This window comes from Scomber scombrus, chromosome 3 (genome assembly GCF_963691925.1).
Source record: "Scomber scombrus chromosome 3, fScoSco1.1, whole genome shotgun sequence".
NCBI lineage: Eukaryota > Metazoa > Chordata > Actinopteri > Scombriformes > Scombridae > Scomber > Scomber scombrus.
This window is the reverse complement of record NC_084972.1, coordinates 9,586,174-9,604,972: the sequence shown is the minus strand read 5'-3', so window position 1 is coordinate 9,604,972 and position 18,799 is coordinate 9,586,174. Positions and strand designations below refer to the sequence as shown.

Genomic DNA, 18,799 nt, shown 5'->3' with positions numbered 1-18,799 from the left:
TTGTGCTGTACGTCACCAAACTGCGACACACGGTGGAATAAGCGCCACATTTTTACTGCGCGAGATTATATTTTGGCGTTTTCTGTGTCCTGCAATAGCAAAAGAGAATTAAAGGTATGTATATTCCCGTAGTTTCGAGGCAGGTTTTCACATTTCACAACATTTAAATCTGGCGTTTGAAATATGCTGTTGCACAGGAAAGTTCATTATCTAACAGCTAAACGGACACAGGGGATGCTAATGTTAGCTCACGTTTAATTTCTCACCCACACCGAGGCTACAGTAATAAGGCTGCTAAATCCGCTCAAACACACAGGGTTAAACTACACATATACACCTCTGTTCATAAACGTGCCAATGTTAAAAAGCCAGTAAGAGTTAGCGTTAATGTTAGCGGTGAAGCTGGTTTACGTCAGTGTTATTCGTCATGTCTTTACGTCAATTATATCATAGTGTTATTGTAGGTTTGTTCATCACTGCGTGCTGTGATCCACGTTAGGCCTGATAGTAAACGTAATTGAACCTTTTGGGTCATTTTTAACATCAACTAGTGTTTACCTGCTGATAATAACAGCAACATGAGAATATCTTCCAGTGATATGATTGACATGATGCCTCTCTCTTTCTTTCTTTCTTTCTTTCTTTCTTTCTTTCTTTCTTTCTTTCTTCCTTTTCCAGGCACAGATCAGGAATAACGGGGATGCACCATGAGTTTATTTGGCACAAGCTCCGGGTTTGGAACAGGGGGGACAGGTGTCTTTGGAAGCACAACGACAGACAGCCACAACCCCATGAAGGTAAACCATCAGAAGAAATTTTTCATTAAATTGTTATTTTGGCTCTCTGAATAGCCTTCACCTGTTCCTGCTTAATGAGGTTTATGTTTTTGATTTGACTGACAGGATGTTGAAGTGACATCACCACCAGATGACAGCATTAGCTGTCTGGCCTTCAGCCCCCCCACCATGCCGGGGAACTTCCTCATCGGTGGATCCTGGGCTAATGATGTAAGAGTTTTATTATTGTTTTCAGTAGGTTGATTTAGTGAACCCAAGATTACAGCTGGGAGTCAGGAGCATAGATAGATAGATAGATAGATAGATAGATAGATAGATAGATAGATAGATAGATAGATAGATAGATAGATAGATAGATAGATAGATAGATTAATCCCAGAGGGAAATAAAAAAGTTAAAGCAGCCAACAATGAGGAAAAAAAGGTAGAAGAAACAAGGTAAATTATAAGGCTTACTTCTATACAATAACTAAATTAATTACTTGAAACTAAAACAGAAAGAATAGATTGGTCAGGTGGGTATTGCTACACTAGTAATTTTCAAACATGGAATCTTTTACTTGAATTATTTAATCTTGTTGCTTTTATATTTAGTTTTGTTCTTTCTTTTAATATGTTCAAAATAAAACTAAACTAAAACTTGTAGTAAGATGCATGAATGTCAGAATTGCGTCTACTAATGATTGGTACGTGAATAATCTACACAAAGTGTGTATATAAATTAACATATATGATAACGTTAACTTTGACAGGCTTGTTCTCCATGACGACCAACTCCTGTACTACATAATGTCTGTATCATGCAAAAATGTTAATTCACTTTCACTCTGTTGTATCAGGTCCGATGCTGGGAGGTGCAGGACAACGGACAGACTGTCCCCAAAGCCCAACAGATGCACACAGGTCCAGTGCTGGATGCATGCTGGAGTGATGTAAGTCTCATCATCATCATCTCATCATTTTAGCCCTGCTGTAGACACCGTCTGCCAGGCCATAGAGTCTCTTATGATGTAATGTTCTCTTTAACCAGGATGGGAGTAAAGTCTTCACTGCTTCCTGTGACAAGACAGCCAAGATGTGGGATCTTAACAGCAATCAAGCAATGCAGATTGCACAGGTTGGATAAGAGCCCTCTGATTAATCATGTGGTCTCTAGAGTGAAGCCGAATCATCTTACAGCTCATCATTTCTCTTCGCAGCATGACGGCCCAATCAAATCGATCCACTGGATTAAAGCCCCTAACTACAGCTGTATCATGACTGGCAGCTGGGACAAAACACTGAAGGTACAACAGCCACCTCGACACATCAGTTAACTTGAAAATATTATAATTAGTATCAGAGAAGCATGTGATAAAGTCAGCTACAAGACTTTAAGTTTTGGGCAGGCTAACTGTGTTTTGAGTTTTTTATTTCCCACACAGACTATGACAGAGATTTCTTTTGTAAATTAAAGCCAATATAGGAAATTATACTTCGTTCCAAAACATAATTCTATCCTCCAATGTTATCAATGAGTGGTGTGTCAAACTTTGTAGTGTTTAATGTATCACTGAGACACCTGACATCTTTTCTGGTTTTCACTCCAGTTCTGGGACACTCGCTCTCCCAATCCCATGATGTCTCTGCAGATGCCAGAGAGAAGTTACTGTGCAGATGTTGTAAGTGGCTTTTGAGGATTATGACCCATGTTTTAATTCTTGCTGTTTGGATGATGGATTGAGGTTGTTTGTATTTTTGTATTTTCATACCTTTGTGACCCTGTTATATAGGTATACCCCATGGCAGTAGTTGCCACAGCTGAAAGAGGCCTGATAGTGTACCAACTGGAGAACCAGCCCTCTGAGTTTCGCAGAATAGACTCTCCTCTTAAACATCAGGTGATTACATGGAGTTTACTCTTCCATTAACTGTTTTCTCTTTATTTTATTTTCCCACTTCTAATATTCCTCTGTTTTCATTGTGCCACTTAACCTGGTATTTTTATCTACAGCCTTATTCATTTTCTTTGATACCAGTTATATAAAAGGATGTATATTATTTTAGTATTCTTCATGTGTAACTGGCTTGGATCTGATGTGATTTTTCATCCTGTAGCACCGCTGTGTTGCCATATTCAAGGACAAGCAGAACAAGCCAACAGGCTTTGCACTGGGAAGCATTGAGGGACGAGTTGCCATCCACTACATCAACCCTCCAAACCCGTGAGTGCCAAAAACAATCAATTTCTTACAAGTGGATGAATGTTTGAAGTCGTGCTTGTCAGTAACTACTATAATCATTATTATTATACTTTTTCCGCAATTAAAGTCATTGCTCTTGCTGTCAAGATCTGAAGCAAAACAATGACATGAATGTGTTTCTATGATCTCTATCAGAGCCAAAGACAACTTTACCTTCAAGTGCCACAGGTCCAATGGAACTAACACAACCACTCCACAGGACATCTATGCTGTAAGTTCTGAGATTATGCTGCCACTGTTAAAGTGACATAACTTGAGGCTATTTATCAGACTGTATGAAGCCACAAAAGGTTTTATTCACTCAAATAGTAGCACTCCACAGGTTCTGTAAATGACCCCTGTGGGAAGTAGGGCTGCTGCAGCCCCACCCCAAGGTGTATCACCCCCGCCAACAGGTGGCTGGGGGAGCCTATATACATTTGTGCTGTTGCAAGATCTTTTCTTTCTGTCCCATACACGCCAGTCCAGCAAAAATAGATCCGACATATAAAGATAGCAGAACAGGGAACTGAACCAGGCATAAGACTTCCTGCTCATGGACCCGGGCACAGTCACAGGCCAGTTAGAAATTTCAGCAACTATTGCGTCCCAAAACACAATCACAACACCTAAATTCATGTCTCTGCAAAATGATGGGCAGATGACAATCATTACTGTCATTACTATAAAAAGTGTTTCCTTTACGTTGTATTTTAATGATTAGAGAGGCTGCTTTCAGTAATTGGAAACATGTCCATGAGCAGATACCGTAGGACATTTTCCATTCCAGTACAGTGTTCAATATCTGACATCAATATTAATGTGAAAAGGGTTTAGTATTAATTAGCAAATATTAGCATGCTAGCACAGCAAAGAAAGATGGTGAACATTGTACCGTTAAACGTAGGCCTGAAATTCCAGCCACATCATTCAACCCTAGTTAAAACATCAAAATGTTAGCATTAATTCAAAGCACTGCTGTGGACACCCTCGGAGCTGTTAGTGTGACTGTAGACTCATTTGATGATCCTATGTTTTTCTTTTGGTTAGGGTTGTAATATTCACTCTTTATTGAACAATAATTTGATATGGTAATGTTGTGACCTTGAATAACCCTTGCGTATCAAACTTAATCATCACAATATAGTAACTGTGATACACTAATCAGCTCAGTCATAATGTTTCCACATCTCACCTCCTCATTTTCTCTTTGTCTCCCATCAGGTGAACGCCATCTCCTTCCATCCTGTCCACGGCACTCTGGCCACTGTGGGCTCAGATGGACGCTTCAGCTTCTGGGACAAAGACGCCCGCACCAAGTTGAAGACCTCGGAGCAGCTCGACCAGCCCATTACAGCTTGCTGCTTCAACCAGAATGGCAACATCTTCGCATATGCTTCCAGTTACGACTGGTCGAAGGTAGGAGACGTAAAGTCTTTACAAAAGTTGTAACCAGATGTTTTTGTTTTACTACTCCAGTTTACACAGTTTCCCTCTTCTCTGTGGCCTTTATTAATGATTGTGCGCCAATGTAGTCGCTAACTGGCACTCTGAATCCCTCAGGGCCATGAGTACTACAACCCCCAGAAAAAGAACTACATCTTCCTGAGGAACGCCGCAGAGGAGCTGAAGCCTCGGAACAAGAAATGGTGAGAGAAGGGCAGCCACTGTCCGTAAACCTGAAGACCTCAGTCGCTGGATGGGGCTGCCTCACTTCCTCTTTGCCCTTGTCACTTGCACCTAGGGCCTTTCAGAGCGTCCCTGGCATGCATGGATGTGGGAAGTGACAAGTGACATGGTTCAGATCTCAGTACTGCCCTGTACTTCTGCAAGTAGCCATCAACAGTGGGAATTTGTGCTGTACAGAACTGAGTGAAGTCACTTTGAAGGCATGTGTGGTTTCTGCTGTAGCAGTGTATACAAGCTGCCTCTGCACCTGTAGTATCAGGATTATTTGGGATAAAGCCTGCTAGCTTTTTGCAGCATCGACCTTGTAAAATCTCTAAGTAGTGAGGCTTAGCAGTGTACTCTAAGGACTGTTATTTATTTAATTATGGAGATGGACAAGACAGGATTCTGAAATGATTGATCATAGACTAGCAATAGTTTACAATGAATTTATTTTTGTCTGCCGAAGAGTGATATTGTACCATTCAGTCTGTGCAAAAAAGGGACACAGTTTCTGAAATAAACAAAAAAAAAATCAAAAAAATGTTCTTTGTGACTGACTCCTCCCTCCTGTCTTTAGATTCGTCGTGACAAGTCGCATCTCTTGTGGGGAAATGCGGAAGACCTGCTGCTTTAGTGTGTGTATACGCTCAAGACAGACTCCTTCCTTTCGGCAAACACCTGGACCAATGCCACGGTGCGTTCTGTGCATGGACCAATCAGAGGGGCCCACCCAACCTGGCGTTGATGACAGCTCTGTGACAATTGGTCTTATTGGTCATCATAGAAGGGGAGGGCTTTATTTGTCATTCATATTGATGTTTGGATTTTTTTTTTTAATGTGTTCAGCTCCTCATTTTTTACAGCCTTCCAAAGACTCTTCATTCTCTATTGATTTGCTGTTATTCAATGGCCCTATTCATGAAACCTGGATGTAAAATAAATAACGAAGTGCATACTCATAGATTTGAACATTTATTCCCACTTGAGGGAGAAAATAGGGATAAAGAAATGACTTGTTGCGTTGGCTGTATTGTTTGTTGGGGATTCTCAGAACTGTATTATGCATGTTAAACCATAAAAGTGACCTCTATCTCATTTTTCAGCTATACAAACTCTTTATCATGTGGGTTCCTCAACATGGAAATGATCACATAGTCAAAAAAAGATAAACTTTGAGCAACATCTGCATCACAGTGACCCTTTCTGTCTTGCTTGTATTATTCCAAGTTAACCAGCAGGGGGAGCATCTTGTCTTTCAGTGTGTTAACTCCAGCAGTTACTGGACCTGGAGCTAAGTAGAACAAACAAGATCAAAGCAGGACAGCAGGATTCTTCATCCAGGTTAAGTCCTTTTGACAGGGATAAACAGCTGGAAATGGGGGGGATTTATCAAGAGGATATGAATGAGGGAGCATGGGCAGCTACAAAGGCCATGTGTGAAAAGTGAACCAGTTCATAGAGCAGAAGGTGTGAATTAAAAGCCATTTTATTGAGGTCATTAGAGTATCACCTCACTGTCAGCATGACACTTGGTACTTAGCAGTGGAGCTCCAAGGCACTGAGGGCGGGAAGAGACTGCACTGCCACAGTTCACCGTCTCCTCTAGACTTCCATGTGGTACCACTGCTTTAAAGTACTGTCTGCTCTGCTGTTAAATCCAAATGTGTTGATTGTTATCCCTCACCCCACTGCTCCTAAAAGGATCTGCAATATGCCATTCTTCAATCACCACACATGATCATAAATAAGGTGAACTGGCTCCATTGTTCTGATTTCTAAACACTGGGAAAGTAATGTTTCTTTGGATGATCAAACTTTTCCAAAACTTCAACTTTCAGAATGACCTGTTACTTTCAGCCCAATTGGATCTGCCCTCTTCTGCACAGAGGTTATCAGTGTTTGTGAGTACATAATCGTGTAGAAAACAAGTACTCCCCACACATTTCACACTTGCCCTTATTCTTGCAAAATTTGCCAATGATTTGCTTTTATGATGGGGTAGTTAAAGGTGGCCCGGTGCGGCAAGCCCAGTGAAATTTGTCATATTGTACTTTAGCCAGTCTACAGTATTTAAAAAAGAGATACTCATGTTAAGTGGTCTTGTGACTTTGATATTAGCTTTCTAAAAAGCAGAGTTAACCACAGTCTTGTGGTGTGTTGTACTGTAACACACTTTTAATACAATATGTTAATTATAGGAAGAATTAGAAAATACTATTAGAGGATTACTGTAAAATCACTAATAGACTCACTGGATTGTAAAACTGAATCCATATATGAAGTGATACAAACTGGTTAAAATGAAGATTATGATCCCACTAAAGCAAATGTTAACTTTAAGTCTGGTGATGTGAACATTGTTTTGTTTAGGTCAAAATTTAAAGTCCCCCTCCATTCAAAATGTAGTTTTTCTTGTTCCTACAGTTGAATGTTTGAGCTTCACGCTGCATAATGATGAATGTGCAGAGTTTGACACTAAAATGCTGTTTTCACATTCATCTGCTGAAAGTGGAACATTTCTCTGGGCTCATTGAAAATCCAGCTTTAAGGGGCGGGCTTATGAGCATGACTTGCATTAATTCTGGGCCAATATTCAACTTGTATAAGTGCAGTGTGAAAACTTGACATCTACAATGCACAAAAACAGAATTAACTTTACAGCATGTTTAAGATTCTTGAATTTTTAATGAGGGAGAAAGAGTAGATGTTATTTGAATGATAGAAGAAGACATCTGAACTTGTATTTTTTGTGGAATAACCATATAAGACACTAATTACTCTTCAAAGTATAGAGTACTTTTTATACATCTTAAAATGTGTGGAAGGGATCTTTAAGGCTTTAAAATAAAAACACACCTCGCTTTCTGCTCAGGCTGTTTGTGCCATGTGATTGTTCTAAAAAAAGCTGTTGTTAAACTAAGGATTTTTAATGTTGGAAACTTAAGTCAGTTACTTCCTCATGACAGCGGCACAATGCACATGCACCATGTGGCGGAGGGTCGAGACTATATGGTAACCCTAGATTTGCGAAACTCCCGCGAGCCGCCCCAAAATCTTCTTTTGTGGGTGTTTTATGGTGCGACAACACTGTGGTTGAGTTCTGCTTAGGTTTAAGCACAAAAACACTTACGGTTGGTGGAAGATCATGGTTTGGGTTAAAATGTTCACTTGAAACGTGGGTTAGTTATGAAGTTTCTTTACAAATCCCGCGAGAGCTTCGCAAACGTAAGGTTATCGTATCGACACAGTAGCAGAGCCGCTTTCTGCCGTACAGGAGGTTTCTCTTTGTGTTGTAAAGGACAAAAGCAGGTGCAGCAGAGCGCCTAGGAGGGCGGACCAATAGGAGGAGCCGATACCTAAAGTTGGTAGGCAAAGTCTACACCGATTGGTCAAGAGTTGTGGGAGGGCGGGGCCACGTCTACCCATATAAAAACTCCCGGCACATTTTCTCACAGCGGCAGAGCAGCAACCACCGGAGGATCTCTCACACTGTGAATCATAGCTGTCATTAGGCTGCTACAAGTTGGAGCTACGGCCGTAACACGAGAGGAGAAACTACAGCATACCGTGCAGCGTGATAGTGAGTTTTGTTTGTACCGATGCAGGGACACCATTAAGCGCTTAGTGAATTTGTCTGTGTGCCTCTGGTCTTCTGTCCCGGCTGACCAATGCTTCTGCATCAGTTCATGAACGGAGCCCTGGACGTCATGCATCCCACATCGCTGCAGAAAGACACCACTTTTACCAAGATCTTCGTCGGCGGGCTGCCCTACCACACGAACGATGCCTCACTCAGAAAATACTTCGAGGCCTTTGGAGACATTGACGAGGCTGTGGTGATAACAGACAGACAGACGGGTAAATCCAGAGGATACGGCTTTGTAAGTAGCACGAGATGAAGTCAATGCACGCTGCTGCTCTCTCATTCACAACTTTGAAGGTTATCGTTAACTCACAAGTTCCGTATTTGCTTGGTTTCCGCCACACACTTCAGTTTTCAGCGTTTGTGAAGAAGTGCTTTTGATATTCACCTTTTTTATGTGCTAATATCCCTTTTTTTCTTTATGTGTATGACTAATTTTAAATACCGGTTACATCTGCTGCATGTAATCATTCAGATCCATTCCAAAGTCTATCCTCCACTGAAGCTTTAAATCCTCAGCATCTCTGTTTTTTTTCCGCCTGACTGGCTGTTATTTTAGCTTAATGAGGATGAGGGATCACACAAGTTGATGGGTAACTAAGAAGATTATATTTCAACATATGTCTGATGTCACCCCAACTAAACCCTCCCCAGTGAAGTCCCCCCTCAGTCACCCTTGACCAACTCGGCTTATGTGTGTGTGTGTGTGTGTGTGTGTGTGTGTGTGACAGTCTGCACTTCTTGCTTGCTTTATATGGATATTTTGGAGCAGTGGGGAGGTTGACCTTGCACACTCTTCCCTCAATTGACAAGGACCTGAGCAGCCGGCCGTAGCACATGATTTACACTAAATCTTGACTGCCCAGAAAGAAATTCCAACCTCAACAAATTGGCTCCATCCTATTCTAACAAATTGATGATAAATTTCCCTTTTGATGTTATCTTCCTGAGTCTGTGGACTGTCCAAGCCGCAGAAAGCACTTTGAACTTCATAAAACATAAACTAAGTACTTATTCTGCTGCCTGCCTTCTGAGTTTAAGATGGCATGTGGTGGGAAAAGCTCTGTTTACCGGTGCATTCATCATAACTTTATCCTTGACCACAGTTACTTACGGTCAGACTAATAAAAAAAAACATCCCAGAAACCTCTGTGTCCGATGAAGTCCTCACTAATAGGTGACTTATCCCATTCCAGGCAGATAATGACAGCCATTCTCCCTTTGACACAAAGAACAGAAGCAGCGCAAGAAATGCAAATATTTACGAGAACCTTGGAAAGACACAGCAGCAGTAATGTTCTGTCAGGCCAAAGAAGGAATGGAAAACTGTTATGTGTGCATGTTTATTTCTAAAGGCAGGGTTGTAAGACAATTGCTGAGTGTTTACACATCAGCCCTCTAACTCTGAGGGAAAACCGTCTGTCGGTTGAGCATTGAGGCCGGTGTTTCAGGTTGAACAGGCTCAGGGTGATGTGGGTGCTTGCCACACATATCCGCCGCCGCGAGCCCATCAGAGCTTTATACACTCCCAACTTTTTTCCCTTTTTTTTTTTTCACATGGCGCAGGGGGCAACCTGCTAATTCTGTTTCTGAGCGCTCCAGTCGGAAAGGTTGCTGGCAGAAGGGTTGGGAGAGAGCGCCCCCCCCCCCAAAAAAAAGCTGAGCCCACCTTTTTTTTCTAAACACACTTCAGAGGTGGATTAGTCGAACACCCCCCCCACACACACACACACACACCACCACCAACCACCCAACAGCAAGGCTCTTCACAGTGTAAACACAGCCTCGTTCCTTCCTGTGTGTTCACAACACAAGCCCTGGAGTGGGCTTTGTTCCAGATCCTTCCACTATGAAGAGGCCTACTGCTTTTTTTAAAAAACGTCCTCTTAAACAATGCGAGTCCGTGGCCTACATTCACTGTTCTGTCCGCACGGCGAGGTGACTGAACCCTCTGAGTTGGCAGAATGTGGCAATCAAAACAGAAGGGTTAGTCTATTGCCAGGAGGGAGGGAGGGAGGGAGGAGGGGGGGGGCGGACTAATACCAATCTCCTTAATATTTTGTCCCTAATTGGATAAGCTCCTTGTTACTCTTCCCAGATCCATATTTCAGCAGGTCTGCCCCCGGCTGAGTGGCAGGCAAGTGGCAGGCGATTGCTGCTGTGGGCAGTTTCAAAGCTTAATCATTGTGCTTTGTTTTGTAGTGTCTCTTCTCCTTCACAGAAACAGAATCTTAACTGTGAACGGCCTGCAGGGGCATTTTTATGATAAGACCAACAGACCGAGGCCTGTTTTTATGGGTTTCAGCTGTTTTTTTCTTTTGTTGTTGTTGGTCTGCACTGAGATAGTTGATGTGTCACCAGCCAGGGACGCCACGCTACTGTCGGTTTATAACAGGAGAGATAATGACTTTTTTGAATTTATGTGTTTATTTATTTTGTGTGATTTCTTTCGCCAGGTAACAATGACAGACCGAGGAGCAGCTGAGAGAGCCTGCAAGGATCCCAATCCCATCATCGACGGCAGGAAGGCCAACGTCAACCTGGCCTACTTGGGTGCCAAACCCCGTAGCATACAGACAGGTGAAGTATATTCTACTTAAAGGCTCTGTTCCTCCATAAAATCATGGAAATTAACATGTTCCTGTATTAATCAACCAGTGCTGATTAGAACATCAGAAACATACTCATCATGTAACATCTCAGACAGTTAAACAATCTAACAGAAAAAAACCTAGACCTGTGAGCTGACACCAATCCACACTGTCCATATGCAGCAGATTTCCTACTGACACGCCGAATAATGTTCCATTTCCTCACATGCATCCATGTTTTCACTGTTGCTTGCTGCACATTTGAAAATGTTGACCCACTTGCTCATGGTAGGTTTGAAACAGGCTCTTTCTCTGTCTCTCCATGCCCTCTGTGTATTGTTCTCTGGTCCTCCTCTGTAAATGCAAATGTGTGTGTCTGACAGCCGGCCTCCTATCTTCCAGGCATATCCATCGGAGTGCAGCCCATTCACCCAGCACTCATCCAGAGGCAGTATGGGTAAGTGAGCGGGAGTGGGCGCTTGTTGTGTTCTCTTGTATTATGCTGTGTGCGATGCCACTGGGCTACTATATCTTTGACAAACAGGGCCTCTGGAAAGTACATGTCAGTTTGTGTGTCTGCGTGCAACTCCACAAAATAGTCCATTAGCATATTTGAGTTTAGCTCGCCGGGGAGATTGTTCACATATCTGTGGTAATGGAGGGGCATTCCTGAGGTGAATGTGTGACTCACTTGTTAACTCCTGTCAGGAGCCTCTTGACTTGTGTACCTGCCCTAAGTGGGTTCTGTCACTGAGAAGGTCTCCTTGAAGTGGTTGTGTTGTAGAAACAGCCTGGATAGCGTCTAGGAGCCGCGCTCTGCTGAGCAGCTAATGAGCGTTTCACTGCCATAATGACTCTCCTCACCCCCTGCAGCTCTCAGATATCATCCCTCAACCTACAGCTCACAGCCATTCATATTCTACACTCAAGGCCTCTGCTCTGTCAAGAAAGGTCCAGTTGAGTTCATGAAGTGCAGATTTTGACAAACAGATGTACAAACACGTACAAACAACAACATTTCTGTGTGAAACTATGACTAGCGCTAAAATGAATAGTCAAACATTTGCTTGCTCCTGCTTTTTTAAATTTGAGAATATTCTGTTTTTGTTTTGTCATAGCAACAACATCCACAATTAACCTGTAGCTCCATGGAGAATTATGATGGGCTTTCTTCATAGTTTGACAATTTATACACCAAACAATTGTTTAATTGAAAAAATAACCAGTGAAAGTCATTAGTTGCAGCTCTAGCAGCTGAAGAGCCTCATGGAAAGTCCACACAGGCTAGGACAAAAAAGAAAAATTCAGTAGTTTCGGAGGTCACTGAACTAAAAAAAGACTCTCTTGAACTGGTAATAACTGTCTATGATCCATGTCCCTTTTTGGAAAGATCTCATGTGGTCTGAATGATAAATCTAGAATCCCATCATGTGCCAAGACCTAAGGAGGACACTGGAAAGTCCCTCCCATCGTCCTGCTACCATAGCAATCTTGGATGGCACCAAAACCCTGAGGGTTTGAAACATGGAGCACAGTGGTGCTTTGAGGTCTGACAGGTGCTGGCTCATATTACAGCCTTTTACACCCCTTCTGCTGGCCCCACACTAGAGGATAATTGGGCAGATTTTGGGTCCGATTCGCCCCTCCCAACAATTGCGAGAGGTGTTCCCGATTCGAGGCAGGTCTGAACAGATTATCTGCCCAAATGATCATGTAGTGTGAGGGGTTTAATGATGTAATATTAATGTTACTAACTGGATTGAAGTCTCCACGATTTTGAATCCAAAATATCCAAAGTTTGATATTCCCAACTTGAAATCCTGTAGTTTGAAAGGAACAGTGATGGAATATCGAGCTGAAACCCACAATAGCCAATCAGAGAGAGAGCTGACTAGGAAGCGTCACCAACCAGATGTTGTGTACACTAGAACTTTATTTATTCACCTCCAGCTTTCACTGCAGTCATGCTGCTTCTGTCTTCTCAATCATGACTCAATGATGACTTTTTCTTTCTTGGGTGCAAAACAAAGCACACACGAGACAGTCCGCCTCCATGTTTGTTTGTTTGTTTGTTTTATGAGGTCACATATGATTATGCAAGTGAGATCTCAAGTGCCCTGGAATCACCACTCTGACATTGTCTAGTATAAACCTGAAAGTGTGTGCGGACTTCTGATTAGAACATAAAAAATGTGTTAAATCTGCCGTCGTGTCTGTGGTTTCCCACATTTTTAAAATCAGTTAAGATTTGAAAATCCTTTAGTGTGCACCAGGCATTAATCTCCCGTGACCACCGCCCCAGAGACATAGAGAGGCACACGAAGCACCTGTCTGCCTGCGTCTGTCACCCACCATACAGAGGAAGCTCAGGCCTCCCTAGATGCACAGCACAAGTGGCTTTTCTTTCAACCCCCCCCCAATCCAACCCCCTTGACAACATATGGTGTGAGGACATGGTCTGAAGTAGGGTTTTAAGCAGGACTGGAGGACTGCGTGTAACAGTGGTGTGCCCGGTTTGGAATTACCGTGTGTGTGTGTGTGTGTGTGTGGTCAGCAGATGCTTTGGACTGTGAGGGCCGGAGGGGGTCAGTGAGGCCAGGAACATTGTTTTGATGGGGAGGGGAGGAGTTGTCAGCGTGCTTGCAGATTCATCCCTTCTCATGCATCACCTCCTCCACTCTCCATCCACAGCCCGGTCATTTCCCATGTCCTATTCATGCCTCTTTTTTTTTTTCTTCTGCCTTTTCCACTGGGTTTTACTGAAATTTGCTGCCACTGGCAGCTTATCAGATGGAGATGCTGAAAACTGACACCTCTTTGAGACTTGAAGGGTGTGAGGAGGGGGGAGGGGGGGTTGTTTGAAGAGAAGATTGAAGGGGAGGGCTTCTTGGGGTGTATTCTGGGACTTAATGCTTAATGAGCCAGTGTGCTCCCTAGGAAACGCACCTCTACAGGTGTCAAACAAAACACCTTTTTTTTTTTTTTCTTTCTTTCTTTCTCCCCACCCCTCCTGCTTTCAAAGAATATTCACAATCCTTCTGAACAAAGAGGGAAGGAATATCAAGTCCCCATACAAGTGTTGTTTGATTACCCCCCCCCCCCTCTCGCCCCATCTGTTTTCACACTTTGCATCGCAGTGAGTCATGCGCTGAAGGTCATTTGTGTTATCGTTCGGAAATATTTAGCGGCTCGGTGTGATATCGCCCAGGCTTCTCACATTAGCTCATAATGTGGCGTTTCATTAATCACGGATTCTCCAGCCCTCTACTTGTAATGATTATTATAGCACCCAGCGTGTTTTTTTCTGGGCGAGCGTGTCTCCGCCTGCCATCCGCAGAGTGGCACACAGACCGGCCGTCAGCACAAAAGCAGCTGACCTCTGATCTTCTGGCCATCATCCACATTCCCCTGCCCACCATCCCACAATCCAGTTGGCATCTGGCATGTCTGTGGCCCAGGGAGCGCTCTCTACAGTCCCAGTCTTGGATTGGTCCCCCATCGCTCTTTTCTCTTTAGATTAAAAAAAAAAAAATTACAGCTAACTTCTCCATCTCTCTGCACACACCAGAGATATAACACAGGAGCGCTTTGTTAACTCCCTTCAGGCTTGCATTTATTTACATTATTTTCCTTTCCACTTTACCTATACATGGTTATTTGATTTTAAATCCAGATTACAACAAACCGCCTGTGGCGACGCGCTAGCAAGGGCACGGAGAAGGCAAGCTCATTATACGTGACGCAAGTGAAAGCACATATGCCCCCCAGCGTTAATGTATGGTCATCTTTGAAAGCTGTGTGACAGTGAATGCCTCTTTGTGAGTAGCTCAATAGCACTGCGAGAGCAAGGGGTAAAGGCGCTCATCTGTGTGTGTGTGTGTGTGTGGGGTGGGGGGGGGGGGGGGTTTGCCTTCATTTGCTTATGCTTATACTGGCCACATTGCCACTGTAGTCTGGTTTGATGTGTTCGGTGTACTGACACTGTTGCTTTCTTTCACCCACACTCGCCAGATGTCTCGGTGAGTGTTTGTAACTTGTTTCTACTCTGTTGTTTTTGAAATGTTTTCCTCATGCTGGAAAAAAGGCCATTTACACAGGTTGCTGTTCTGTTTATTTGTGTATGTGCTATTGTCTTATTATAGGTGTGAATATTTCATTCTATTTTTTCCAGAACTTAGTTAAACGAACAAAGTTAAATTTTTTAATAGAGAGGTGTCACTTCTGTTCTCTATACTCCTTGATCACATCCCTGTAATAACACAATAGGACCTTTTTTTTTTTTTTTTTTTTTTTAAATGTTATTAATCACTGCCATCCTCCTATCCAACCCTCCACCATGGTTGCTGCCAGCTGACCAGTGGAGTGGACCAGCAGAGGATCGGAAGATGCCCACAGTACAGGACTAGTCCAGAGGAGGGGGGGTTTGACAGAAAATGTCTGCCTGCCCACCCGCTCAACCCCCCACTCCCCTCCTCCTCCCTCAGCCAGCCTCTCTCCAAGGTGCCAGTGATGGCTTGAGAGTGCAGTGCAGTGTGCTGTGATGGATTGAAGTGCCTTTTTATCTTTTTTTTTTTTTTCCTTTTCGTGTGCGTGTGATATGAACTGAAGAGGTTATGCTGATTGCGGTGTGACTCTTTCCCTATTATGGCATGGTTTGGGGTTTGCAGTGGTTACTGGTGTGTGGGTGTGTGGAAGAGGAGGGGGGGTGGTTGACGGATTGGAGAAGGTGTGTGTGTGTTGAGAGTGTGATGACATCCCTATCCATGCATGCTTCGATCTTTTTTGCTGTGTTGACTTCATGGCGGCCTCTCATTACTGATTCTGTTCTTCTCCTGGACTGAATCTGTAGAAAGGGGAGAGAAAAAAAAAAAGACTGAAAAATAAAATCCAAAACTCAGACGACACGAAAGGAAGATTTTTATCAGTACTGAGATGCAGCTGAAAAGCGTAACTCTAAGTGACATTTGTTGTGACTCTGCTGTCTTTGTGTTGGGGTGTGTGTCAGTGGATGTTTTCCCCAAAACTGTAATATCAAGGGTAAAGGCTCTTACATCACCCTGTATATGGGCGAGGCGGGGTCTTCTCCTCTCTGCCACCACCCTCCCTCCAGAGAACAAACTCATGAGAGATACTTCAAGACCAGAGTAAAAATAGACCTCTAAAGCCCCCACCCTCCCCCTTTCTTCCTTTCCTCCCTTTTTCCTCCCCTGTCCTCCACGGATGGAGCGGCAAAGCAAAGACCGAAAGAGAAGGGGAGGCAGTGCAGTCCCCAGACCCCACAGCCCTAATCAGCTTCATCTGAGAGCCACCCCGCGGGGCCTGAAAGAGCCTGGCACCCAGGCCTGATGAGCTCCCCTGCCACCATTACCCCCCCAACCCCCCTCAGCTAGCATCATCACCTGTGATGGCCTGCTCAAGATTTACACACCAAGTGAAAACTTAGAAGGCTGCAACTTTGCACACTTCCCCTTTTTTTTGTCTGTGCGTGTGTGCGTGTGTGTGTGTGTGTGCGCGTGTGTGCGTGTGCGTGTGCATGTTTTCAGTGAGTGAAGAGCAGCAGCTGTTAAAACACTCTGCTGATGCCTGAGCTTGAAAACCTGCCAGTAACGGCTGACTCTATCATTCACCCCCCCACACTCCTCCCCTCCGGTCTACCTCAGGAGGCCCTACCTAACAGGTTTTGTAGGTTTTACTAACTGACACAAACAGAGGGTTTTGTCACCCTTGCCTCGTAACCCTCCTCTGCCGCTCATCTATTTAGTCTCTCTGAATAACAGCGGTTATCTGTGTGAGAACTGTGTAAATTCAGAACACCTACAGAGAGTTTATATTCCCAACACGCTCGCCCTCAGGGAGCAATGTAAACAATAGAAGCCAGGCTTTGGGATTTCTCTGCTCTGCTACTGCAGCCCCTCTGTCTGACGCCCCTTGTTTGGTCTTTGTGTCTGTGTGCAGGTTGGCCCAGCAGTATGTCTACCCGCAAGCCTATGTGCAGCCCAGCCTGGTGATGCCCACTCAGGTTTCCAGCTCTGTCAGCACCAGCCCCTACCTGGACTACAGCGCAGCTTACTCCCAGTACGCCCAGGCCGCCTTTGAGCAGTACCCGTACGCCGCCTCCCCCGCCGGCTTCCTAGGATACAGCTACGCCACCAGCCCCACAGCCACCACCGGGCCAGCCGCCGCCGCCACAGCCCCGAACACCGTCCACTCCACCCTCCCCTCCGCCGCCGGCCCGGCCCCGACCTTCCTGCACTACGCCCCGCAGCAGCACATCCAGCCGGACCGCATGCAGTGAACTGGGAAGAAAAGCAGAGAGGAGAAGAAGAGGGAGAGGGAGAGGGAGAGAGGGGGGGGGAGCTACAGGTGGTCGAGGAGGAGAGAGTAGTGGTTGCAGACCTTTTTTGGACATAGGATGGCAAAACACCCTATGGGGGTGACCTTGCTGTTATCAGCAGGGGATTTCAGGAAAAAGGGGTGGGACTTTTGCACTATTCGATCAGGATGAGCCCTTTGCTCATTGGTTAAAGGGTCAAGTGTGGGAGGGGGTTGGAGGACTGTCAAGGTTCAGGTTGAGAAGCTAAACAGCATAAAGTATGTGGTCGCTTCCAGAAGCTGACACTTCATTTTTTTATTATTATTGTTATTGTTATTGTTATTATTATTATTGTTATTATTATTATTATTTGTATTGTCCTTTATCATTAATGTCCTCGTCAATGTTTGTTCGTATGCCATTATTATCAATGTTATCATCATGTTTTGTTTTTTATTGGCTCAATCGGTGGAAGTTTTGTGTCCATGGTACATATTGATGTTCTGAGAGCTGTCTGGGACATGCAACACCTCTTTCCTCCCAACTCCAGAGTATCTGGGTTGGATATGAAGGGCACTGCTGCTTTAAGACACTGGGGGACAGTCCGAAACTGGGGGGGGCAAGGTGAAGACTGCATATCCTCCCAGCGTATCTGTAGTCCCATCCTTGTGCTCCCCACAGTGAGGTAAAGCACTGCCCCATGAACAAACCTCCAGAAGACAGCAAGAGATTTCACCTCACTTAATGGAAAGAATACAAGACTGTGGGAGCTCCATTGTTTTGAGACTGGACTGCGATGTCAGGACTACATCTTTTTTTTTTTTTTAGTCTTTTAAGAGGCCTTAATAAAAAATAAGAAAAACAATAAATAAAAAAGAGAGAACTACTTTTTGAATCTCCTGATTTTTCAACTGCTCCCACCACCACAGAACCAAGTGCAGACAGCACTTTTGTAACTGGCCTGACTGTTTTCAGCCGTCGGTCACATTAATCTGGCTTACTTGGATCTTGATCATTTCAGATGGATGTAGATAATCACATGCAGTATGCGGGTGGTGGGGACCAAGCTTGTTGTGTATCTGTGTTAGAAGGTAGCTGACACTGAGATCGAACACCAGTGTTTCTTTTTTTTTCTCTCACTGAGATTGTCACAAACTGTTGCTTTCGAAAAGGACATTCATGTACAGCATTTTAAAATGTTTTTCAGTCATAAAGTACATTTACAATATTTATATGTAGGTATTTATAAATGGTACTAAGTTAAAATAGCATTCTTTTTTTTCTTTTCTTTTCTTTTTTTTACTATAGTTGTGGCACTGATGTAATTTAACCTACAGATCCACGGGGGTCGTACACATGATGTTTTTGTCCTGTCACCATGTCGGTGGATTTGACAGGGTGCACAGCGACTACAGCAGACGCCCTTTTGTAGATCAATGACTGGTTGCATCAAGAATATTTTTCTTCCAATAAAAATGTCTTTTGCAGTCCCTTCAAAGAAGCCGAACCAAAAAAAAGAAAATAAAGAATTTGTACTTCAAAATGCCTTCAGACCTTTTCTTC

The 18,799-nt window shown here is 43.8% G+C and overlaps 2 protein-coding genes across 4 annotated transcripts; both read left to right on the top strand.

Annotated features, from left to right (window-relative positions):
• Positions 1-28: 28 nt before the first annotated feature.
• rae1 (ribonucleic acid export 1) lies at positions 29-5,875 on the top strand. 2 transcript variants are annotated; one of them, XM_062415621.1, is made up of 13 exons: positions 29-114; positions 679-797; positions 903-1,007; positions 1,636-1,728; positions 1,827-1,913; positions 1,996-2,082; positions 2,386-2,457; positions 2,569-2,676; positions 2,894-3,000; positions 3,175-3,250; positions 4,243-4,437; positions 4,582-4,667; positions 5,267-5,875. In XM_062415621.1, coding segments are annotated over exons 2-13 (1,107 nt in total). In that variant the 5' UTR covers positions 29-114; positions 679-707; the 3' UTR covers positions 5,268-5,875. The 2 variants fall into 2 exon arrangements, with proteins under 2 accessions (XP_062271605.1, XP_062271604.1); XM_062415620.1 differs by lacking the exon at positions 5,267-5,875 and having other exon boundaries at positions 4,582-4,671.
• A 2,286-nt stretch (positions 5,876-8,161) lies between these two features.
• Positions 8,162-18,119, top strand: LOC133977981 (RNA-binding protein 38-like). Of its 2 annotated transcripts, XM_062416291.1 has the most exons (5): positions 8,162-8,269; positions 8,373-8,570; positions 10,789-10,912; positions 11,326-11,380; positions 16,879-18,119. In XM_062416291.1, the coding sequence occupies exons 2-5, from the start codon at positions 8,376-8,378 to the stop codon at positions 17,216-17,218; spliced, it is 714 nt and encodes a 237-aa protein (XP_062272275.1). In that variant the 5' UTR covers positions 8,162-8,269; positions 8,373-8,375; the 3' UTR covers positions 17,219-18,119. The 2 variants fall into 2 exon arrangements, with proteins under 2 accessions (XP_062272275.1, XP_062272274.1); XM_062416290.1 differs by having other exon boundaries at positions 8,162-8,570.
• The last annotated feature ends 680 nt before the right edge of the window (positions 18,120-18,799 follow it).

Bases quoted from the DNA above. Each gene is read 5' to 3' on its own strand.
- rae1 (XM_062415620.1), top strand. From the start codon at position 708: ATGAGTTTATTTGGCACAAGCTCCGGGTTTGGAACAGGGGGGACAGGT. The intron at 2,458-2,568 runs GTAAGTGGCTTT...CCTGTTATATAG, and splicing joins GAAGTTACTGTGCAGATGTT to GTATACCCCATGGCAGTAGT. The intron at 3,251-4,242 runs GTAAGTTCTGAG...GTCTCCCATCAG, and splicing joins CTCCACAGGACATCTATGCT to GTGAACGCCATCTCCTTCCA.
- LOC133977981 (XM_062416290.1), top strand. From the start codon at position 8,358: ATGCTTCTGCATCAGTTCATGAACGGAGCCCTGGACGTCATGCATCCC. The intron at 8,571-10,788 runs GTAAGTAGCACG...TTCTTTCGCCAG, and splicing joins AATCCAGAGGATACGGCTTT to GTAACAATGACAGACCGAGG. The intron at 10,913-11,325 runs GTGAAGTATATT...CCTATCTTCCAG, and splicing joins ACCCCGTAGCATACAGACAG to GCATATCCATCGGAGTGCAG.